This window comes from Rhopalosiphum maidis, chromosome 1 (genome assembly GCF_003676215.2).
Source record: "Rhopalosiphum maidis isolate BTI-1 chromosome 1, ASM367621v3, whole genome shotgun sequence".
NCBI classification, from domain to species: domain Eukaryota; kingdom Metazoa; phylum Arthropoda; class Insecta; order Hemiptera; family Aphididae; genus Rhopalosiphum; species Rhopalosiphum maidis.
Genome location: NC_040877.1, coordinates 28,613,739 through 28,641,467, shown reverse-complemented (window position 1 = coordinate 28,641,467; position 27,729 = coordinate 28,613,739). Strand labels below are relative to the sequence as shown.

Here is a 27,729-nt window from a genome sequence, read left to right as displayed (position 1 = left end):
TTAGAAAATAATCGTTTGAAATAGTGGTTTGTGTTGATGATAAAAATTATAATACAGTCTTATTGAAGAGAACAAAAACCGATTGGTATAATATACATTATACTTTATACATATTTCAGTTTTGCAGTTAAACATTTTACCGCTCACAAAAATAACAAATTATTACAATATTATATTTTATTAGGTATTTAGATACTGTCTGTAATAATCGACTAAATAATACTATATATTCGTATATTTAATCTTTAGTTATGAGATACACAAGCACAAAAGACAGTCAGTAGTTACATGAATACATGATTATATTTTATAAATTTTGGGCCCCCAACGGCCAATACTAGCGGCCATAACCAGGCCGACCCCGGACGTAGTAAATAAATATATGTCTATGTATAATATGCTAAGTAAAAAAAAACAACAGTATAAAAACCATGCACTTATAACAGTACGGTGGCAGTATATTTTAAATATATTTAATAATCACTCATTTTTTTAAACATAAAAATGGTATTATAGTAAACGGTAATATTATAAAAATCAACATACGAGTATACTCATTAGGTAAATACATTATTTTTGATAGAAAAAAAATATACATGTATAATATTAATGTTAATACAACATACATTTAAAACAATAACAATATTTTGTAATAATAATAAAAGTTATACCATTTAATAATAGTTCCTATACATGCATCGTCCATACAAATCAATATAAATACTATTTAAATTATTAACACATTAATGATTATTGTTATTTTAATAACTATTACTACTAAGTACTTAATATTAATATTTTATTATTGTAGTCAATGTATAATAACTCAATATTATATTATTATACTCGGTAGATAATAACTGTATCTGGCGATTATTGTTAATTAGTATTTGATTTTAGGAACTTATTATTAAAATTATTTTATGGTGTAGTTACCAATATCTATCTAGGTATATATATATATATATTTTCTTAAAGTAAATATTTTAGAAACAACAAACTATTTAACAACAAATTATATTTCTATTTCTATAAGACTACTATAAATGTAAAATATTTATCAGCTAGTCTTATGCCTTAATGGCATAGATACATCTCGGCGAATATGACGAATAAAACGAAATATAAATAAACAGGTATTCGTATTCTCATGCGTAGAATCTCATTTTTCCATTCTTCATGTACCCAGATTATTGTTTTTGAAAATCTAAAGATTAGATGACATGTAAGCAATGAATCAACCAAAAATAAACATATAATATAAACTATACTTTATTTTTGTTTTAGATAATCATAGCAATACCTAATGATAAATACAATGCTTAATTATATATTTTAAAATAAATTTGTTTACTGCCATTAAATCTACGTTTATGACAATAATAACTAAATAGTTTTCAATTGTTCGCGTAATAATTAATATTAAGTCTACAAGTATAATTATATAATTTTTTAGTTTAATGTAATAAACTAATAAGGCATAATGTTGTACATATTGGTTCATATAAATCATATTATAGTCAAATAAGTACAATACAATACGAGCAATAGTAGGAAATAAAAATGAGTACCTATATGATTTTGAAACATAACAAAAATGATAAAGTGATAATTAATAATGACGGGTGTTTAATGTGATAATTTTATATTTCTTTATAAAAGATTAAATTTAAATCATATTAGTTGTCGCATTGGGTACTGTTTATATTTTGTTGTTGGGACTACCTGCCGCATCACCCGTAATATTGCAAGTATAGATAAAGGACTACTCCATAGCCATTTATAAACACAAGACACAATTTATTATATTAATTGTATTAAAATGAAAAAAAAAAATATCAAAAAGTCACTCTTCTGTATTATATTATAGTATAGTAGTTGCCAAGAATATCTTGCTATTGACCAAGCCACTATAATAGATATATTGAATTTTAATTTCAATGATAAATCATCGTAAACGAAAAAGGGTTATCAGCGGAGAGGATACAGTATGTGTATATTATGTATTTTTGAGATTTTTAGGTTGTTGTAAGCTTTAGTTATAAAATTATAGTTATATTTTGGTTGTTAATTACAAATAAATTTTCAAATTTTCGAAATTGTGATGAGTTTTTTTAAAATTTTGATTTCAAACGCTAATAAAAAAAACTAGTAACTTTATATTTTTTAATTATGATAATAATAACTTAAGATGAACGTTGTATTAAATTTAAAGCTTTTTTTACTTACAAAGAAATTTTATCATACATTATAATCAAAATAGACTAAATAATTCAAAAATTTTAAATGCCTATTACTAGCACAAAAAGTCAACATATTTTTAACTGTATAATTCAAATTTCTACAGTAATTATTAATTTTTAAATTGATTCTCTAAAAACTGGGTTTGCTTAAAAAATTCCATTTTCCTTTCTTTTTATTTTTTTTGCTGATAACTTAAAAAAGTATTTACTAGGAATTTTTAACTTTTGATTCTTGAGAGGGCGTCACACCCACATATTTTTAATATTTTATAAATATTTTACATACTCACAACTTACTTACAAAATAAAATACCCTAAAAAGCCAACAAGAGAACACAGATAATCTTCTCGCCTTTAAGTTTGATAATAGGTAATTTTACTCTAATATTATTGAAACTAATCAGTAATCATACAAAATTAATCCAACCGAATGAAAATTTGCCATGTTATCTATACGGTTGTGAGACGAAGACAAGAAGACAACACATGCGGATATGACGTCCTCTTAATACCAAATAGATTCAATTTTCTACCATAAACTTCTGTAATAGTGTGATGACTGATGACAGACACAAAAAAATGAAATTGAAATAAAATATAGATCATGCCGATCACGGTAAAATAAATACATTCATTGCTCCGCTCTCAATTTAAAATACAATGCATATAGATGTATTATTATAATATGTACCATTATGTAATTATGTATTATTGGTTAAACGAATTTTCATTAAAATATTATTTTGCACGGTAATGTACAGTGTTATTGAAAAGCTGATCATACATACGAGTATTAAACATATTCATATTAATTTAAAACTAAAAAAAGATTAATTTAAAATAACTTAATTTTGTATTATTTTGTTAGGTTTTAAACCATTATGAAATGTATTTATATTTGTCGTTTAAATAGAATCCGTAGTGTATAGGTACACACAGAATATTTTCCAAAATATATAATATCTACATGACGTATACAATTATATACTGTATATTGATTAATTGTAAAATTTTATATTTTTATTGTAACTCTCAATTTAATTGGATTGGAAAAAAATTAAAATTATAGATAATGTTGAGTTTTTATTCTACGAGTTTACTGTATTTATTGAAATACATTGAAATTTAAAATTATATTTAAAACATTTATTGAAAATAAATTGAGCAAATTATACTTTTCTGTTCCTTGTGTTGACTTCGTGTTTTACTGTTAGTAAACAACTTATATTACGGCGGTTACCACAATGCAGGGAGTAACAAAGCGAACTAAAATAACCAAACTAACATTTAACTAAATGTGTAATATTCGTAATTTTCGTAAATAATAACTGTAGTTTGGACACAAACAATTTTAAGTCATCACGAACAACAATTATAGCTTATTACAGACGTTACGGTGTAATGTATAGTGTTCGATGCATTTTAATAGAATAAATTTGATATAATAAACAAACGCCAACACAGAAAAACAAAAAGTATGGTTTCATTGGTTTCTAATAAATATTTATTGCATGTTCATTAATGAAACAAGCATTTCAGTATTTTAATTGTATTTATACAATTTTTAATATACATTCATATATAATTTATATATCTACTATTCTTAAAAAATAATATTCAAGCTTAAAATTATACAAAATAAATACTTAATTCAATTAAAATTGTTCCATTATTACTCTCTACTTTGATATTTTTATTTTGAAACTATTTTATAGAATACATTGAGTAATTTTGATCTTTATACTTTACCACAAAATATATTATGCTGTAGAGCATGCAGGACAATTGGTTTTAGTTTGTTCTTTCACATAATCTTGTACATTAAAAGATCCTTTTTTTTCTATCCCTGTTTTTTTAAATAATAATTCCCTAAAATTGTAAACAAAATATAAGTATTATAATATAAAAAAAGTATCTATTGTTTAGTTTTAATTAGTTAATTACATTTTTATTATTTTTACACTCAAATATAATTTGTATAATAATATTATATTAAAAATACCTTGCAACAGCCATAAAAGCGATATCGACATTAAACCCCGATTTTGCAGAAGTCTCCATAAAAGTGACTGAATATTCCTTAGCTAATTGTTCTCCGTCTTCTCTTTTCACCATTCTATCATTTAAACTGCAATCAGCTTTATTTCCTAAGATAAATAATAACTTTATTAAATATAAGTACATTGCAAATCAATAAGTAAAAATATTATAATAATTAAGTTAGTGTTTACCTATTAACATTATGACTACTTGATCATTAGCATAATCTCGAATTTCACTCAACCACGCTCGTGTGTTGTCAAAACTTACTTTGTTAGTTACATCGTACAAAAGTAAAAGTGCTGTAATACAAACGTAAATTAGATAATAAACTATTTACTGTACATATTATATATTATGCAAGCAGTAGATATGCCAGTATGCTTCTCAAATTAAAATAAAGTAATAATGTATGACGTATGAGAACTGTTATTAAATATCATAGTTTAGAATATTTTAAGTCGGAAACATATAAGAAAATATATGTAATAAGCACATAAGTATAAAGTAGGTACATATTGTGTTGAACAAATTAAAATTAATTCATAATGGCAGTTAGTTATATTTCAGAAATATCAGAGATAATATTTTTTTAACATAGTAGAGATAATTGATCGATAGAATCGTTTGAAAAATGTTTTATTTTTAATCACCTGAGTCAACACGCAATTTTAACAACCAGGTATCGGATTTTAATACTATTCGAGATCAAGATGTGCTTAAATTTCTCAACTTAAAGTCCATATTAAATCTAATCTCTCACTGCTACCAAATCAAGACCACTATGTTAAAAAGTTATGTTTTTTGGACCAACAAGATGGTTTTGATATATGTATTTTAGTCACTTAAAAAATTATATTATAAAAAATCTACAATGGAAAGACATTATTTCTTCTCCAATAAAACATAGTACCATCGAAACCACATATCCTAGGTCCGCCAAGAGTTTATCCGCTAAAGTGTAGAAAGAGAATTAGAATTTGATTTTATATTAAAATATGTTAGAAGTAAAGATATAATTCTTAATCCAAAAAACTAATAATAAATCTCCTTTTATTCTTCAACTAGTATAACAAAAATTTAAAGGTTTAAACACTAAACTTTACTAAAAGTCAACATACTTTTTTTTTTAATTTTTGTACTTTAAATTTCACTGAAACTTGGTTAAAAAAAAACCGTACATTTTTCTGAAGTAGGTTTTTCAAAATTTTCTATGTTTAAATATAATTGTTTATTTATCTAGCTCGTTAACTAGAGGCGAGGGATTTTTATTTGCTATTTCAACAAACATATTTCATCATCCCTTGATGTTAATATTAATTCTTTAGAATTATGTTTCATTTCTGTTTAAGTGTATAATACTTATATTATACTAATATTATATAGTATTATGTACAAAAACTACAAGCTATAAGTATTACTAAATCTACGTTTCCTCCCTGGTTTTCTAAAGACTTAATTAAATTAATAAAACTGAAAAAACCTATCATACAATATATTCAAGATGTCTAACTCTAACAGTAGTTGTTTCAAATTTTTGTAATCTAAGCCCTGAGTAAATTAGATTTTTAAATTAAATTAAATTCTTGTTACCTAAACAATATACAATATTCCTTAAAATCTCAACCTTTAAAGTTATGATATTACATAAAAAAACTTTAGATTATCAACTACACTATACACTAACTACACTGACCAAACAACACTATGTAACTTAACTATCAAACATTAAATAATATTCAAGAAATTGTTAGCTTATTCAGTAGTTGTTTTTTTTTTGTACACATAGAAGAAAAAGGTATTTCAATAATTCCTTTACTTCTTAAATATATCTATACCTACTTAATCTTTCAGATCGTTAAAAGATGAACTTTTTGACGTTCATGAGTGAGAAACTGCTATAAGCAAAGTCATAATTAAAAAAAAATTCAAGGGGAGGGGGGTGATCCAATATCTATAACTTCTGAAGTTTCTCAAGGGTATCACCTTCTTCAATCCTTTTTAACTTGTTATTTGTGTTATTATTTCTATTACTAATTTGAATATTCTTCTGTTCACTGATGATCCAAAAATTATTAAATTCATTTCATCTATTGGTGATAGAATACTCTTCCTATTTAGTTTAACCATTTGATTAAAACACTTTTGATGAACGGTGTACCTTTAATGATCCCTCTCTAACAATGTCAAGCCATATTTTACTCGAAAAAGCCAATTCATTTTAATTACAGCTTATCGACTATAAGCCTATTTCGTTCCTTTAATCAAAGATTTAGGTACCTATATGTTTTGAAGTTAAACTACTATTCAATTTCCGTGTATTAACAATTCAAATTAAAGCTTTACCTATGTTGGTATGATTAAAGGTAATCAGAAGTGTCATTTGCAGTACACAGAGTATACATTTGCGTACCTAAAATTCTAAATTGTAAATTTTGGCCCACTCGGCCACATCACAATAATGTCAAATATGTCGAAAAAAAATAAATAGTGCCCTGCTCAATATTTATGCATACCAAAAAAAAATTAAATGACGCCCCTGAAGGTAATTACTCTGAATTCGACCATCCTTTTTATCTTAAACGCCTCTATGTACTCCACTTATCTACCGTTTAATTGAATATGCAACGAAAATCTTGGAAAATAATAGCATTGAATATAATAACATCAATAACCAACTTGAAAAATTCAAATAATGAAATTGATGACTCTTTTCTATAAGAGGATGTCAGCGCACTGTTTGTTTTCTCTCTCTAGCCCACGCACAACATAGGCGAAACGCATTTACGTAGTCTGAATAGAACTCGTTCAATTTTGGTCTTAGAGTAAATACACCTATTATAAAATTAAATTTTGACAATATTTCTGAGTACAAGACGATGGGTTTTTTCTATTATTCCCAATACAACGTTAATTATATCGTTTAGAAATAGCTATAAATTACAACATTTTTAAATAACCTTTAACTTTTAAAAATTTTAATTTTTTAAAAAAACTCATCGTTTTGTACTCAGAAATATTGTCAAAATTTAATTTTATAATAGGTATATTTACTCTAGAGCCAAAATTGAGCGAGTTCTACTCAGACTGCGTAAATGCGTTTTGTCTATGTTGCGCGTGGGCTAGAGAGAAAAAACAAACAGTGCGCTGACATCCTCTTAAGCTTTATAAACTTTAAAATTACTAACCACGACACTTAATATTATCATGTATAATTTATATAAATGTCGATTGTACATATTTTTACGTATATATCAGGTGTCCAAGTATATTATACCTACATTATTTTTATTCTATTTTATTTGTTATCGTATAGTATTTTATACGTATTGATAATGTTATGTATTAATTAATTTTTATTTATGATATTCACTATTATTATTATTATAACTGTTTATTTTAAATTGGATAATTTTTCAATGTCTATAAAATACATAAATAACTGTAGATTTAATGATAATTGATATAATATATAAGTATAACTAATTAAATTGCATGGCTTTTTAAATATTTATTGTTATCATAAAAAAGCTATAGTTCAAAATAGTTTTTCAGACATGTAAATTTTAAATTTAATAAATCTGTGAAATGTAAAAGCTTTAAGTTATATTATATTATATACAATAACACAGTTTACATAGTATAAGAATAACTCGGTATAAGTCATATAGATGAGTGTTTTTTAGTCAGATCAATATAATATGGTATATTGCTATTGTGTGGTGTACTAAATAAATATCAATATTATGTATCACTTATAAGCTATATTCAATTAATTTAAAATGTTTATAATACTGTATTTTTAACATAGTAAATTATTATTATATTCCATTTATAAAAATAAGAATCATGTGAAAACGTATTTGTTTCTAATAATTATACGAGTGAAAATTAAATGTAGCTTAAAATTTTTACAAGGACTTATTCTAATTCTTTTTCATGTATACCTCTTTTAGATTATGAGTAAAACAATGAATGTATTGATTTTAAATTGATGTGTTTTTTTTTGTATACGCATACACGATAAGTAGTTGTAAAAATTATTTTCAATTTTAAGGGTGGTTTTAGATACTGCATTGTATCTAGATTTTACTTAAGAAGAACAAAATTAAAAACTCTCAATATTTTTAAAAATAACCAGGAAGAACATATAGTAAAAGAAAAACGGAAATGTATACCTAGATACTTGAAATTTTCACATTTTCACCAAATTTTTATATGATCATTTTTTTTACATAATATAATTTTAAAAATATCCTAAGTTTTTAAGCTATTTATGGATATTTAATATTTATTTTTATTTTTATTCAATAAATGTTGATAAAAAAAATTACAGCTTGGAAATTTAGTACAATATCTAATATAAGTTGTTTTTGCAAATATACAAAAGTATTTAATATATAAGCACAATTTGCTTTTATAAGCATTTTAAGATCAAATTTTGGCAAAATTCGTAAAATCCACCGAATTTTATAAATTGCAGCTTTGTTGTTAAACATTTGTAAAATATGCGATTTTTATAGCTAAGGTTTTAACATTTAAGAGGACGCCATACCCGTATGTGTTGTCTCTGTCTTACTAACGTATATCATAACAAATTTTCGTTCAGTAGAATACATTTTGTGATGTTAACTTTAATATTAGAGTAAATTTACCTATTATCAAATTTAAAGTTAAGAATATTATCTAGACAATGAAATATCATTTTATTGATATTATCATTTTAAAGTGAGTTATGGACATTTTAAAGTTGTAATATTTTGCATAGCTGTAACCTAGATAATATCTTACCTTTAAATTTTATAATAGGTAAATTTGCTCTAATATTAAAGCTGACATCACAAAATGTATTCTGCTGAACGAAAATTTGTTATGATGTACTTTAGTAAGACAGAGACAACACATGCGGGTATGGCGTCCTCTTAATACAAAGCTTCCCTTCCATAAGTAGTTCATACCAAAAATGAAACCAAAAAATCTAAAAATATATAAGCTTCATTTTTCCAATATGAGTTATACATATTTAAAGTTTAGACAAGCGGAGTAGTGGACAAATATTTTGCGGGGTACCCCGTACCACTCCAGTCCGTTTGTCTAAGCTTTAAATACGTATAACTCATAAAGTACTCGCCCTAAATTCGATTTTTATGTATCAAAATACTCAGAAAATTCTTCTTCTTTGGAATATGAAATTTAAACTCTATATTGTCATTCAAAAAAGTAAAAACTTAAAAAATATAAGAATAAAAAATATTTAAAAATATAATTTTTTAATAAGAACGTAATCTTTTTAACAACTTGAAACTATATGTAAAAAAATGTTTTCAAAAACATGAATACTTTTTCAAATAATGAGTGTTTTATGATAAAAGAATCACCGTGTATTATTATATTTTTACACACAATGATGATATTTTCAAATGCAATATATTCAGCAAAAACTAATAATTACTAATAGTAATATCAAAAAACATATAACATAAAATATACTCAATGATATAAGCTGATAAACCATCTTCGCACAGAATCGTTTTTCGTATACAATGATATCTCGTATTATTGAGTTTAAATTAACACATCCATCACAGTGATGATCTACTCAACATGCACCTACTGTAAGTACAACAAAGTCGTACCACTTACCCTCCTTTTTAAAATTGCATTTTTCATATTTTAGCAAGTACTTAGGTACAATATTAAATGTCAAATTATATATATACGTGTGTTATTTTTTTTCTTTTGAAGCGATGTCATGGTTGAATATTTGGCTATCTTATTACTACTTTGCTTGTCACCCAATTTATTTTTATTTTTATTATATAATAATATTATATAATATTACATTTAAAATGATAAATTTAAATGGTATATAATATATGTATTATAGATACTAATTACATACACAATATTATAATTATACATTTCCCATTTAACTATTCAACCATTGCATAATGAAGTATACCTATTCGAAAGAACTCCACATTCTTCACACACGCATAATATGGTATCTTTGTCTTAATAACACAGTAAATTATAGCTGTTTCAATTTCATGTTATTAGTTTAAATATTTGAGTAAATTAATCTATTATAAAATTTTGAGATATGAATATCATTAATGTTATTAATAGTTGATTTTTTACAATTTTACAATTTTAAAATTTAAATATTTTACCTACATAGGTACATATAACTTACTTAAAAATTAAAATATCGAAAGAAAGAAAGAAACAATATAACATAGATTATGTTCTTATCTTTATTTTTGGTAATAAGTCAATTATTCGCTTTAATATTTAATTTAATAACACAAAATAAGAACTATTGAACATAATTTTGTGTATGTTATGCGATGGTAAGACGACTCCACACATGCGAGTACGATGTCCTCTTTAACGTGCGAAATTTATAATATCTATTTTTTATTTGTTATTTGTACATAATTTATTAATATGTTTGAATTAGTTTATATCAATTATTAGTATTAATATTTACCATGAGCATCTCTATAATAAGCGTGTGTTACACTTCTAAATCGTTCTTGACCTGCAGTGTCCCATATTTGTAGTTTGACTTTGGAGTCGTCGACAGAAATAATTTTATTCTGAAACAGATAATTAATTGTTTTTTAAAGTAAAAGTCACGAAAAGCAAAACACATGTTCACAATAAATAAAACATTTCATGTATGTATAAAATGTAATGTAATTTCATTAGTCATTAAAAATATTTAAACACATCAGCTACGTTATCCAACTGTTATTATTTGACTTTGCCTCATGTATAATATATGATGATCTTAAAATCGCGATAAATGATCAAGATACAGGTGCTTCACCTGGTTAAACCTACATAGGTTAAAAAATAATAATATAAATATTAAATACATCAATTTTATATAGGGTACCTACAACTACAAATGAGTTACCACATGTTCATAGCAACTGTCTAAATAACACCGTCTACCTATACTAAGCGGCGTCTACATTATCTTATCACACGTGCATGTTGTTTTATAATTTGATGTTATTATATACGGGTTGATTATATTTTTTAGGTCACGTATAAATTGCTACTATGATAATTTTAGTAGTCATAACATATTAATAACGATTGTCAGTAAAACAATAGTATTTATAGTCTTTATATATCTATTTTCATGCGAGACGATCTATGATTAAACAAGATTTGAAACCGATTGCCGTTCTCACCCTGAAGTCTACACCAACAGTAGAAATATAATTTCCACCCAAGAACATATCGTCCCTGAAACGAACCAACAGGCACGTCTTCCCAACTCCGGAATCGCCAAGTACCATCACCTAAAAACCAAATACTGCAATTAATACTAAATAAACTAATCAAAATCTAATTATTTTATGAAGGGAAAAACACAGCTTTATGGCTTTATAAGGGTCAGTATAGAAAGATATAGACATATAGTTAACCCATACTAAAACTAGGTAAAACATAATATACAAATGTAGTATACAACTTAATGTTTTATATTGAAATTAATATAATAATATAATAATATCATATTATTATATTGTATACCTTCCTAATATTCTACATAATGAAGACAGTCGAAAGCCCGCAGGCTTAAAAAGTGGTAGTGAATATAAATAAGTGTATTTGGGAGGAGGTCCTTAGTTATAATAGGGATATTTAACTTATACCTATGTAATGTTTACTATTCAAGACTAATAATATGTAAAATTCATAATAATGATTTTACTGCAATGTTTTGTATGATACGTATACAACTATAGATTTTATAAAAAAGCATGGTCTTATGTCATAGCTTGTTAGGCTAATTGTATATAAAAATAAATATATAAGATAAGTAGTAGATAGTTGTAATTTTAGAAATACATTTTTAAGGCATTAAAGAACCAATATAATATTTAATAATAGATATTGAATACTCCCTTATTAATTGAGTATTTAGCGTTTAAAATATCTTACTATTTTTTGTTATTTCAAAATAATTTATTACGTTATTATTTAAGATAAATTGAATACCTCATTTTCAAGTTTTCATAAGTTATAATAACATTGTTGGTACAACGTCAAAATTATTTAGCATCTAAAACTGATTATCATGTTTAAAACAAAGTTCCTTTATGTCACCTATTGTGTGTGTTTTTAGTCAATGATAAAGATGTTATGGATACAACTATTGTAACAATGAATGAAATTCAAATGTCTGCAGTATTAAATATTTTGAATAACTAGCTATTATTTGTTGAACAAATAACAATCGATATTTCTGAAATGATATAAAGTATATTTCGTATATCAACAAACAGCAATATTCAGATATTTTATAACATAAAAATATATTCATTTTAAATTTCGAGAATGAAGAATAAACAATCGTATCTCGAAATGTTTAGATTGGTTTAAAAATTTAACTGTATGATTTGTTTGTTTCAGTTATTATTTTTATTTTCGTTTTGTATGTAGTCTTTCTCCAAATATGATTGAGATAATATAACAATTTCTATTAAAATCCCATTAAATAATAATGAAAATTATCTTAATACTATAGTCATGTAATACCATATTTTAATTATTAGAATAATATGTAGGTAAGGTTTCTAATTTATTAAAATTCAATATTAAATATGCTAATAGTTCATTGTACCTAACTCGTTAATCTGATGCTAAGAAAAGTATAGTTTTCCTTACATTAAACTCATTATGGATATATAAATTTAAAAACATGTCAATTAAGCAGGTTACAAAAAGGTATTAGACTCGTATAGTTTATAATCTACTTTGCAGTTATAAATTATAAATAACAAAACGGAAAACATAACACCTGCGGGCGGCGGCACTTTGTGGGATGATATTAATAAATATAGAATCAAAAAAAAAAAAAATTCCACATAAAATAATAATTTACTATCACAAGTGTAAAGTGTTATAAAAATAACAATCTAATAAATTCAATTTTTTATTATATTATTTTTATGTTAAGCTTATTAAATGAATTTTTATTGACTGAGCTGTATATTGTTTTGAAACAATGAATATCTTACGTAAAATGAATTATCTGGTGTATAAATGTACATAAATATATCATGTGAACAATATAATTACATAAAGCTTATCCTAATAGATTCAAAAGAGCGTGCATTTCAGTGGTATTTACCTTCACACTTGTGGTAAATAAAAGATTCAATCTTGATACGTTATCTAGACTGCATTAAAACTGATATTTAAAAAATGAATTAGCAATTCAAAGTTATCTTGTGGACATTGGAATGAGAATATTATATTCCGTGAATAGTGTAAAACACAGACTGGAATATCCAGAAAATATGTATTCAAATAAAAAGGATTGCAATACTGTTGTGCAGTGCAGCTATTCCAATGCACTTATGTATCATGTGATTAATATACTTCTATATCATTTATTTATAGTTGTCTATATTTAAAAATAATAGCAGAGAGACTCAAAAATTAGGTGGAAAATATTTTAAAGTGTGTTGTGAATGCTCCCCTTACCAATCTAACAATTGTGTACGTGAAAATAGTACTATAATATCTAATATACATATAATATATTAAGTTATTTAAATTAATTAAATAACACTATAGCAATTAAAGATAATATGTTAAATAAAAGTACTGATGTACTTGTTTTTAAATTTGAAAACAATGATGAATAACAATTCTTAGTTTGGCTTATCTCTATTATTGTTAGCAAGTTTTAAATAAAATAATACAAGCTTCACCTTTAACTTGTTGTTTTAGTGCAGTTTTCTGAAAAACTATTAGGAAAATAAAAATATCATTTTTAAAATGTCATCATCTGTGCTCAATTTTTTATCTATAGAGAGGTGGCATGAAACTTTTAGAACTTTTTTACTACCCGTAAAAGTATTATAACTAAAAAAAGGATAAATCATTGTAATATCATTAGCTTCTCCTGCTCTGTTTCAAATATAATATGTCAATTTATTAAGGAACCTTTTAGTTTATTAACTTAGTTTTTTTAATTAATGACTTAAAAAATGAATTATTTATAAACAAAAATTTAATAAAATGATACGATATTCTCAAAAAATTGTTTCTGAAATTTCGAAAAAAATCTACATAAAAAATGGAACGTCTTATGTATACAAATAAGTAATTACAATATCATGACAAATTTTAGAAAGCATAAAATATTTGAATTATCAGACTTAATATTATCATTGTTTAGTGCATTATTTTGGAATAGTTTAAAGTTCAAAGAACTAACATGCAGAATTTCCATAGAGCAACCAAACTAAAGTCATAGAAATAATAATAATCAGCATTTGTTTTGTTTTTAAAATAATTTCAACAATTTTTTAGGATGACCGCTACAACCTGTGCTTATATCTTTCCTAGTTCAACCCGTATAGTTGTTTATCATAACCAAATAATAGATATTACAATGTAACGATATATTATTTACGTACATGTTCTTTGTAAAACATGCGCATATGACTGCGAATATCAATACCATCAAGGAATTTTTGCTATGTTTAATAGTAATACTCGGGATACAATAAAGTCTACATGATGTGTTTTTCACTCACTTTGAAGAACCAATCGCAAATGGTATCGGGATGTGGTTGAAACGTCGTCCTCTGCGAGATCTTGGCGACCGTCTTTTGCCGGAACGATGACGACGAAGACGATGCGGCTGCCGCGGCGGCAGCCACGACGCTGGCCCAACCGTTCGGACACTGCTTCTCCGGTGTGTCCTCCAGGTTGGCGGACGTTCTTCGCTTGGACACGATCCGTCGTTCAAACACCCGGTCGGTAGACGACATCACGTGAGTGCGTATGTGATAAATGATAATAATATATTATCAACACGGTGTTGATATTATTATGATTGTCGGACGCGTGACGTAGTCGTTTCACTGCACTTTTGCGAACATTTCGCGCTCGCTTGGACACAATATAATATTATGATTTATAACAAAAAACACTTACACAGTCATAATATTCGTAAAGGAGTAAAAATAACGGTCAACGGACGACGACAAAGATAACGACAAGCGCGTCTACGCGGTCAGCGTATTGTGTGGTGTCGCGAAGAGGGCCTTCAATAAGCGACAGCGACGGTGTCTGACGACACATGCGCTGCTGACGGCACGCGAACTGTTGCCACGGTCCTATATCTGAACACTTGTGGCGCGCGCGGAAACTTTTCAACCAGCGTACCCCTCCAACCCGCCCACCCGTCGACGCTGTTGCCGCAGCCGCGTGCGCGCGAGCGTGAACGTACATTACGCGCGCACACGTACACACACGCGCACACGCATCGCATTTCACGATACCAACTATATTCGCCGAGGGCGCGCGCGAGCTTATGGCTTTCCCGGGCGTATCCATAGTTACCGTCTGGGGGCTAATGATGCGCGTCCCGCCGTGTACGTCTATTGCCCGCGGGTACATCACGTTATTTATTATATTGCTATTATCATACTACCATATTATTGTATACTGTGTATGGTATGTATATTAAAAAATGGTCAAGTTTACAGAATTGTTCAAATAGCCGCAAATAGGCTACGGAAAATATTTCTGACAGGTTAAAAAATGACAGAAAAAAATAGTAAACTAATACGGTCTTATTCCACGAAAATGAATTGTCTACCTATCCGATGTAATATTAAACGAAATTTAATTTTTACAAAAAATAATCATGAATAATTTCTATTATCAAATATACTACATACCGTGATGATATTATTATGTACCTTAATTTGTGATCCTGCATTGAGTTCATATAAAAATTCGTTAATCGTATATTTGACACATTGTTTCGCGAGGTAATAAAAGTTTAAAATCAGAATCCCGAATGAAAAGTCCAAAAGTCAATATTTAATAACTCGCGTGTTTGATACAAATATATTATTTTAGACGTAATAATAGGCACTGCAAAGTCGTTGTTCAAATCTCTGACTTTGTTAATTTACAAATTATTTGGTATAAAATCATTATGACTGAAACTTATTTTGTCAAACACTCAAACAAAACTAAAAAAATAAAATAATGATTAAATGTGTTTGAATTTATACACAATTCAACATGGCACCATTAAACAACCATAATCTTTGACGTTGTACGAAACTTATTAAATTACCCTGTAGGTAAATTAAAAACCAATTAACAAATAAACCTCCGAAGTTCAGTGGATACATGAAGTTGACTCCCTATTGTTAAAAAACGTATTATGGACAAGATATGGAGTTGAAATACTGAAAAGTGAGTTACAAAATATTCGCATACATCTGGAGTTCATTGGACAGTGTCGGGGAGTCGAATTCACGTACGTAACAAAACGTGTACTTATATTTTAAATATATTTTTATTTGCCTTTAATTTTATTATAATTATATATTTTGCAATATATTATGTATTATTTTATTAAATTTATTTCATACATTTTTTTTTTGGCTATTTTTATACTTAGTTTATTTCCAGACATTTTTATAACCATTTTTACCTAAATTCATATGTATCAATATAATCATGCCTATATATTCACATATTACACACGATGTATTTTATTATATGTTTCGTTTAATATGTTTAATATATAATATGAAATAATTTGAAATTTTTAATTAAGTGCTGATATAGTGCTGTCGTACCTAAATATATATTCTATTTATACCTATATAATATATACCACGTCCGTATACTCTTTATAGGCGGGTCCAAAAGCAGTACAATATATTATATTTATATATATATACAACTACCCTGCAGTCAGTAATTCAATAATTGGACTATAATAATTGCAGGAAACGCGTTTGCCAGCAGCATAATATTATTATTGTACGCAAGTAGACGGGTTTTAAGTTTTTTTTAAAAGGGTCTCACAGCAGCTCCCTTATAGTATTATTATACTTCCCGCTATCACGTACTATTATATCCATATAACAACGTAGGTATTACATTATTATACGCATACTTGATGTGCAGTGTATTGTGTCTGTGTGCAGTGTGTATATAAATCGTTTACGTGACAAACTTGAATAAAATGTCCATAGAATGACCGTTGCGATATACTCGTATTCTGTGATGCAGACTTGGTGAACTTTTTTTTTAAGTGGGTAACTTATTTACATGCTATAAGCAAAAATATAATCACAGCTTAATTATTTTTTGGTATTCTTAAATTTGTGTATTCAAACAAATTTCACGAATGATATCTTTGAGAAAGAGGTGCAGGGTTTTGTGCATCATAATACAGTTTATAAATGTTCATCTGGTTCATCATACTATTAACATTCAATATTATCAATATTATTTATATGGATTTTAAGAAGATATTTCACTTGCACCTGATATATCTGTCAGTGGCGTACCCACGATTTTTAAATAGGGAGTGGTGTTGAGACTGGACTAACATTATTATAGGCCCTTAATGACTACTACTAAAAAAAAATATTTATAATAGGTCCTATATACTATATATATTTTATAATATAATAATAAGCTATTAATACACAAATACAGTGGTAAAGTTGTGAAAATAATATATAACCATGATCTATTGAATTGATAATTTTATAAAATTAAACTTAATAATAAATAGTCGCTATAGAGTTAATTATATAGGTATCATAGTTCACGGAGTTATAAAATGATTAAAATACAAAGAATGTCAGCCATTGAATATAACTATTATATTGTATTATATACAAAATAAAAAAAAATTATTTTAATTTAACCTTAGACATATTAACTATAATCAATGATTTTTATGAAACATATGGACGGCCTTGTGATATCAGTCATCAATGTGATATGTAATACAATAATATGAAATTTGAAATAGTTAATATTCTACCTGGACATCTAATGGACCACAATGATACAGTATGTTGATGGTCGCGTAGTAATAAGAGCGTAAATGCGATTTAATAAATAATAACTGTTATGAATTATCAATATTAAACGATAACAGGCGTGGATTCAAGGGGGGGAGGGCCAAGTGACCATGCCCCCCGTATACTCTGTCATACAGGTAAATGCCCTCCCTCCCCGAAAATGCGTTCTGGATCTGCGCTTGAATGATAACGATACTAAATATATGATATAAAATAATATAAATATCATTTATACGTAATATAATTTTTTTTGACCCAATGGGGGAGTTAACCTCTTTCTCCACTGGAACATTACGACTAGTTCTCTGTCTTATTAATGCATAAACATGACAACACATATGGGTGAAACATTTTCTTGAAACAAACTATAATACACATTATACGCTATCGAAACAAATTGATATTTCATTCTTATATGTCTATATATCTATAATATAATATACATAATATCATATTTGTTATTTGATAAATTATTTTACTATAGTCAGTCGTACGACGTACACTATGTATGCATTACGCATAACTTCCAACACGTCACGTTGATCAAGGAATTTCAAGGGCTGGACAAATTTTTGGGATTAACAAACATTTTTAATATGTGAGAAGGTATTATATTATTATTACGTGTCGGCTTAGTAAAAACGTATTAACACGTTAAAACTAGACTAGACTAATAGATTATACAGTGTTTCACATCACTCCTATATTCTGACCTTGTAATTCAACGCTCTAACTTACAGTTATTTACTACACCTACATAGTAGTTCTTCAGGGTGGTTTTATGCCACTTCTTTTACACGTCGGTATAATAAAGTGTATAATTTATTTTTGAATATCTTTCAAAACGTGACGAGATATATTATAACATAACATATACAGAAAAAAATTATTGTAATAGAATTTACTTTTTACGTAGTTTTAGTGCTATTTTGATGCAAATTTTATGGATATTTTTATATATGAGTGTAAAACACTCAGTTTCTAAGTATAAATATTTGTCTCATAGAACAAAATATATTTTTAAACTTGTCTTATATACCACTATATTTTTGTAGAAAAATCAATAATCATCAAACAAAATGGTAATGAAATTATAGGTAAGGGACAACGGATCTAGTTGTTACAAGGTTATCATTTTACAATGATGTGTTTTTTCTTTGTGTGTGAGGGTATGTGTATTACTGTATAGTGTATACCATATAAGTAGTTGATAAAATTCAATTTTCAACATTAAGGGTGGTTTTGGATAGAAAAATGGATCTATTGTTTCTGTTTTAGAAAGGTCAAAATTAAAAATCCTATGCTCTTTTTATTATAATCGGCAAAAACAAACAAAAAATGAAGGAAAAACTGGAATTTTTACGCTAAACCAGTATTTAAATAAATTGAATTTTTTATTTTTATGGAATTCAAAAACGAATAAACTAGAAACTTGACATTTTTATTATCAAGTGTTTTTGTTATTTCCTATATAGAGGGTATAATAGGACTAATTAACAATTATAGTAACATTTGTAATAGAAGTTTCAAACTATTTAGAAGTTGAAATTTTTGATTTTTAAAAAAAATATTTTTATACCTATAATAGCTATTAGCTATATTTCAACAAAAAATTCATAAATGAGTAAAAAAGTTTGAAATTTAAATATAGATTCTTAATAAATGGTTCGTTTACAAATGAAAAAATATTGAAAATGTATGGCTATAACATTTTTTTATAAACATTTAAATATAGAATTATGACTTTTGTTGTAAATTTGTAATTAAAAACAAATAACCGTAGGTAGTTACTTGAAATTTTCATTAAATATTTATGTTAGTATTTCCTACATAATATACTCATAGTAAATATTTTGTATTATTTTGATTCTTTTTGAACTATTTATAAATATTTTATACTTGAAATATTTATATTTTTTTAGATTCTGAACGGAGTGATGAATGTATTGATTTTACAGTAATGTGCTCTTTTTTTGTGTCTGTCATCACGTTTTGGAGTAGTTATAAATTATAATGTTTTGATTTTTTGATTAAATCAAAAACGAATCATTGTAAATACTTGAAATTTTCAAAATATTTAGAATTATTTAAAACTATTTATAAGCCATTGAAATTTTCGATTTTTCTAATTTTTTTTTCTTGAAATGCCGATAAAAAAAATTTAGCTTTCCAAAAATTCTTTAAAAATTTTATACAAAGTTTATTACAAGTTGTTCTTGTTGTAGTAAAAAAAAATCAAAAAGTATTAAAATGTTTTATTAAAAGTTTAAATGTTTACAAAAATATGTCAAAATCTCGAAAAATTGCAAGGAATTTTGAAGTTGAAAATTTATAACATTTTTGTAATTTATATCTAAGGTTAAAAAACTTGATACAAGATTCACTATAACTTTTTCTTCAAATAATTGTAAAAAAAACTCCAGCGCCAATATAAAAAAAAATCTATGAGCGTATTAAATTTATTTTTTTTACGAAATCGAGTAAAATAACCGATTACAAGATGCTATATAAGTTATTTTTATATCTATACAAATTTATAAAAAATACACAGATGCAATTTTTTTTATATGTATTTTAAGTTCAATTTTTTTACAATATTCGTCAGTCACAAAGATTATAAACTACAAGTATTTTATAGTAAAAAATTTATAAAATCTTTAATTTTTATATCTAAGGTTTGAAATTTTAATGTAATATTCTTTTTTATACTGAAAATAAAAATAAATTTAAATAATGATAATTTAATGATTTAAAATTTTTGTAACTAAAAATCTAAAAAATATACAAACACTATTATTTTTTATAAACATTTGAGAAATTCAAATTTAAACAAAATTGTATATTTTAACAATGAATTAATTTGTTTATAAATTAAAATCATAATTTGTGAGGACTTTGAAGCTTTTACGTATTTATCTATATTATTATTATGAATTTTACGATACGCAATGACATTATTGATTTATTTTAAAATTTTTCTATTTATACTATATGTTTACATGAACCTATTTTTACTGTTTTACGGTATTTATAAAAAAGATGTTATTAAAATTTGAGTTATATAAGTTGATGTAATATGCTGTAAAATATGTATATAATAATAATAATAATATAATAAATGCAATATTTTCGGAAAAAATAGTAAAATAAATTATTGTAATGGCTATATAAAAAAAAAAAAAAATACAGAATTATACTAATATAGGCTGACTGACTGTCTCATTCAGAATTTTTTTTTTTGTATACAGTGATATATCATTGAATTCAAATTTTAACACACTCATAATAGTGACTTACTCGAAACCTTATGTATAGCAAAGCGGTATACATTTGTCTACCTTTTTTTAGTATGTTCTTAAAACTATAATTTAAATAATATTAAAATGTACTTAAAAAAATTAAATAATAAAAACTGTCAGAACTAGCTCTGGTCTCATCTTTACTAAAGTGCAATAATTTATCTTATGTTTCATACTTTCATCTTTCGTGTTTAAATTCCCTTATAATATAATAAATATAAATATATATATTATATGTTTATTAATTTATTATGATGTAATAAGTACTAATAACAGCTGGAATAAATATAATCTGCAATATGGTAAAATATAATGAACATTTTGTTAAACTAAAATACAAATATTTTTTATGTTAACTTTATATTGTTTTTATTCTATTTCCGATACACTTAATTTATATTTTTGTCATCTTTTTTTTTAATTCTAATCAGTACGTGCCGAGTTTATAAATGTTAACAGTCTTTTTTCCGTGTTTTGATTAAATATTCAAAGTACTATTCGGAATACGAACTCAATAACTTAAATTTTCAAATAATACCTATATTTAGAAAATTAATTTCAAATGCCTGAAACAATGTTTAACTGGATATATACAGAGATAGAGTAATATGAAAATAATAGACATTCATCTTGCGTTCCTAACTAAAGCGTCAGATACTGATGTATTAAACATTATATTATAATATACTGTTACTATATATTCTTATGCAATGATAAACCTTGCAATTTATAAAAATATTTTGAAGAGATCGACTTACTATTGTAGTATTAAAGCTTTATTTAACATTTTAATTTAGACACTTGTATATATACACATATATTATATATTACTTTGATAACACAAATTTACAACAAATTAACGATTAATGGTTTATTTTTTACATTTATTGAATAAAATAATCTATGAGTAGAGTAAGTAACCTTGTAAAGTGTTGATTCTTAATACTCACAGCTATATATTTAAATTTAAATAAATCTGAAAAATCTTAAATTTAAAAAGCCCGTAAAGGTCGCTCCGCTGTATGCTGGTATAAACGTATACCTCGATACTTTATTATTGATTAGGAAACTGAAATGAATGTTTTACATACTTAAATATGTATTTTATATTGCCAAATTGCCTGAATTTTATTTAGTATAAAACTGTTATTATAAAGTATTTAAACATACTAACTATAATTCCAACCGATTTGTCATTTATTTAACTGATGAGTGCAAGGTTGTATTTCAATAATAAATAATTTACTTCATAATATGTAAAACGAATCTGAACAGGTATGGTTGTCAGTCTATATATTTTCTAAGGATATTTTATATAATAGAATAATAGATGTTTATTGTTAGTTATTTATAAATATTTTTCTATTAGTTAAATAACTAATAATATGATACCCGAACTAATCGAAGTATTATAATATTATATTAATTATTACCTACTATTTTTTTTATAAAATATTAGTAGCTGTTATATTAAGTATTAACTATAATCAGCCTTTGCCGTAGTACTTACCCAGTGACGTAGCCAGGGTGAGGCTGAGGGGCTGCATAACCCCCCCCCCCCCCGAAAAATTAAAAACATTTAAAATGATATTAATTTTTAATGGTCTATGAAAATCACAACAAAAATCTTTAATTGTATTTTATAAAAATTGATCAGCCCCCACCCTCCGAAAAAATTCTGATTACACCACTGATTTATTGTAGAACGGTGTGAATACATTCGTATTTAATTAATTTAAAATTAGTAAAAATATTAGGAAAATTCATTATATTAATAAAAAAATTACAATTTAAACTATTTAATAATATAATTTAATACTTTCAAATGTCTATGTTCACAATAAAATAACAAAAATTATTTGTCTATATTGTGTGAATATGTGCAATATCATCAATATTTTATTTTCAATCAGTCATATCCATTTTATGTGGCATATTGGTATTATTAGACTATAAACTTTTAGTTAAATTAAGAAAGCTTTTGTGGAATCTTCCATTCAATATTTTAAAACTTTTTTACTCACAAATAAAAATTGTATCATATGTAAATTGAAAAAAAAATTAAAATGTTAACAATTTCAAATTTCTATTAATAGTAGAAAAAGAGCTAACAAATTTTTAAAATTATATCATATCCAGGAAATATTTATATAAATATCTGTAAAAATGGTAGCCTTCTACAATTTTTAAACTACAACACCAAGATTAATGACACACTATGCATACTTCACAAAAAGGTACTAAGATCTCTATAAAAATAACATTGGCAATGAATGATAGATTATCTATAGTTTAATAATAATAAAATACTTTTATAATTATAAAAATTTAAAAATTAATTTTTAATTTTATTTTATATAACACTGCAGATATAAAATATTTATAAGTATTAGGACTTAATTGACTGTGGGTTTCTTAAATTATGTTTGTTAAAATGTATTAATTTTAAATTCTAAGTTTATAATGATAATATAGTTTGACAACGATAAAAAATATTTTAGTCTGTGTTATCAAAAAAGCTTATTGCAGGGCTATTTAACACGGTTATATACCAATTTAAAAATGTCAGTATTCTTTTAGAAAATAGTGTAAACAAAAAATGAATAATTGGCTTATTGTCAATCATTTCTTTTAGATGAAAACTAGTAGTTAGCATCTCGAAAACTTACAAAAAATAATGTTGTAGCACTTGTTTCTTTTCTGTAATATCCAAGTTACAGGCTTGCAGCCCAATTCATATTTACTATTATAATATGTCTTGTGTCTATCATAACTGCAATATTATCGATGCTCGTTTAATAATAAAGACGAATACCAATTATGCAACTTGTTAATAGCGTTGAGTCTGTTTATTTTAAGTTCATCGGCATGTTCTTCATTACAAATATAAATTTGTCTGTGTTCATAGATGTTTTGAAAAATGTATAATGATATACATATATAAAACTAAGAAATACTTATTTACATGATTGCAGAACTAATAAAATGGTAGTTATCGAAACATTTGGTAATACTGTGGCACAATTAGAAGAAAACCAAATTAAAAAGATCAAATTTAGTAAAAAGTATTCGAACAAGTTTTCCCAGTGCCATAATACACCACAATATGATATAATCAAAAAAAATTAAAAAAATAAGATGTCAAGTAGATAACTCCTTTGCTGTGCATAAGGTGTCAAATGTATCTCGTTATAGAGTAAGTACTGTAATGGATATGTTAATTTTGAATTAAATGATAAATTATTGTACACGATAAAAAACGATTTTGACAGAAAACGATTTAACTTTTAGGCAACCTTGGTTTCCAAGCATTTAATATCTGATTTCTGATAATATTAAAATGTTAACAAATATTCGTAAATTTTTCTGATTATTTTAAAAAGTACCGGCAATTTTTAATTTTAACCACACAAAATACTCATTAGATTCAATTTTTACCAGAAACTTCAAAGTTGATAATCGGCACATTTTTCTACTAGAAAAAAAGTCTTTAGACAGAAAAAAAAACACACCTATTATTGTAAAATTATATATTATTAGCTCATAATTAAAAATATGTCACATTAGAAAATAAATAAAATTAAAATAAAACAAAATTTTAACTTACTAATAGTAATGGAAAGAAAATGAGATAGAGAATTATGTTTAGAATAATATGGAATCATATACTCTATGACATAAAATATATACATAATTTTAAATTTTATTTTTTTAATTAGTATATATCCATAAAAATTTGAACTGCAATTAGTATGTATACCTACCCCAATGTCTCCTCTATTTAAAAGTAATATTTACTACGGGATGCAATTAGTAGCCACCCTTGCTTTTAAATATAAAAGTTGAGTATAAAAATCATATAGCTTGAACGTGTTATATACCTTTATACTAAATAGTTTGACAATTTTTCACCTCTTAAAAATGTATTTAATAATCAATAAAAATTAAACTAACAATAATTGTATAATATTATTAATGTGAACTTTTAGTATGCAAAAATAGGCAGACACTTGCAATAATTACTAAATTTAATTACATAACTAGAATACATTATACATTTATATAGGACATAGGTATATTAAGTCACATTGTATGTTTAAAAACAACAGACTTAGTAATACACAAATATACAATACAAATAATTGAATACAACGATAATATTATATATTATATTAATGTGCTAAGATGTGAGTATTATGGTTGCCACTATAAAATAAAGTTTGATACACAAATTACTAAAGCTATTTATTTTAAATTGAAATATCTTATAGTTTAATCATTTAATAATGTTTATTGTACTTACTGTAAAACCTATACCAACGGTAGCAGAAAAGTTGCCAGTCTGAAATTTTCCAGTGTCAAATTTAACCAATAGTGATGTTTTTCCTACTCCACTGTCACCTAGTAAAATAGTCTGAAATTTGAATATTAATTAGCAAAGTTATTTAAAATTAAAAATATATATTATATTCTATCCACACATGCCAATGATGTTTGAAACAAGTAATTACAATATATTTTTCAATCTAAATATCAAAATTTCAGTTTTAATTTAATTCCTATGTAGGTATTTATACATATTATTAAAAAGTTATTACTTCATAAAAAATTATAAATAAATAATAATTGTTTTTCATAATTTATTTTAATATTTAAATATTATTAAAAAAGATGCAGTGTAAACTTTAAATAAAAATATTTTTTCACCTTGTGTACAATTTTTAAAGATGGATCCGAAGGCTTTCTTGTGGTACTTGGGGGTTTATAATCCTTGTACCCAGTCGTCGAAGGCCTTTTGTCATAATTCGGGTCTATGGAAGATAAATTGTTGGTGTTTTGGTTAACTTCAGCCTCTTCGATGCTTTCGAATACGTCATCACTTATATTGTCATGTAGTGACATCGCTAACACCGGTGTTTTTATCTAAAACATAATGTAGTTTTTATTGAATTTTTGATCAAATTAAATACAAATAGAGACAAATCAAACATTATTATTTTAACGACATATACTAATGTCTATTATTTCTATTTAAATTTATTCAAATAGTTAGTTAAAAAAAATTGAGTAGAATTTGTTGATAAATTATGAATGTTCTCTCTACAACCGATATATTATAATATAATATATAGGTTGTAATTTACTATATTTTAAAAATAAATATATTAAAGTTTGTCAAGATATTTTATACCTGTTTTCCTACTTTCGTAAAAAATTTTATACAATTCGATTAACTGGTTGCGAGTGTAAAATTGTATACATTTTAAATTTTCAATCAATAAATATTAAATATTTTATTTTAACCTTCAAAATTATACATAATTATAGTGGAGTTATGACAAGTAATTTCAACTACATTTTTGTTAAAATGTACATATTGTACTCGTATTAGTTTAATAATAAAATATGAAACATTTATAAACGACAGACATATAAAATTATAAACTGTGATTAAATATTAGTGGTGCCCTAGCACGTAAGATATGTCTACGTGTTATGAATTATACATCTGGTATCTAAAAAGTATAAACGTTTGTATTATAGGTACTTATTTTTAAATAAACTTTACATTTTAGTGTCTTATTAACTGAATATGAAATTTTAAATTGTTGCATTCATCTCTACAATGCCATTTGTTGTTTTGTAAATAATAATTTTTTTTGTAAACATTTTACTTCAATTACTTATTATAATATGCATGTTGTACTTAAAGCGTAAGCTTACAACTTTTAAAATACAATGAATTATATAAGAGGTAATAATTAATAAGAATAATAATATAATATGATATAAAATAATAAAAATGAATTAATGTTTGATTTAATTGTTTCATCTGTCTTAAAAATTAATATTTTATACCTCCTATATATTCATATACATACTTAGCAAAATTCTAAAAGTAAATAAAAATAACATTAAGTCAATTAGTGATATTATGTATATATAATTTTATTTTACCCATGTAATATGCGATATATACTTATACATAATATCTGGTTTAGAAAAATTGTATTTAAGCTTCAGTTTATATAGATTAAATATATCGTATTATTATCATAACTTACCTTTTTCATCATTAAATGTGTTTGCGTTGTAGATAATTATCAAGCTTTTAAAGTCAAATTGCAATAATTGTTGTGTTTTGGTCGTCGTAAAGGAGGGTAAAAACATAATTGACGAAACATATTTTTTAAGGTTGTAGCTGATGATGTCTACAAAAACACTTGTTGTGTTATGAAGAATTTCGAGGAGAAAATA

General features: G+C 25.2%; 1 protein-coding gene across 2 annotated transcripts; it reads right to left on the bottom strand.

Moving 5' to 3' along the window:
* Positions 1-747: 747 nt before the first annotated feature.
* On the bottom strand, positions 748-27,729 carry LOC113547893 (ras-related protein Rab-37-like). Of its 2 annotated transcripts, XM_026948470.1 has the most exons (8): positions 27,537-27,729; positions 26,179-26,394; positions 25,775-25,885; positions 10,777-10,885; positions 4,475-4,585; positions 4,246-4,390; positions 3,993-4,112; positions 772-1,207 (listed from the first exon to the last, which is right to left on the bottom strand). In XM_026948470.1, exons 1-7 carry the CDS (start codon positions 27,546-27,548, stop codon positions 4,004-4,006), a joined length of 813 nt encoding a protein of 270 aa, XP_026804271.1. In that variant the 5' UTR covers positions 27,549-27,729; the 3' UTR covers positions 772-1,207; positions 3,993-4,003. The 2 variants fall into 2 exon arrangements, with proteins under 2 accessions (XP_026804270.1, XP_026804271.1); XM_026948469.1 differs by lacking the exons at positions 25,775-25,885; positions 26,179-26,394; positions 27,537-27,729 and adding exons at positions 11,492-11,602; positions 14,858-16,595 and having other exon boundaries at positions 748-1,207.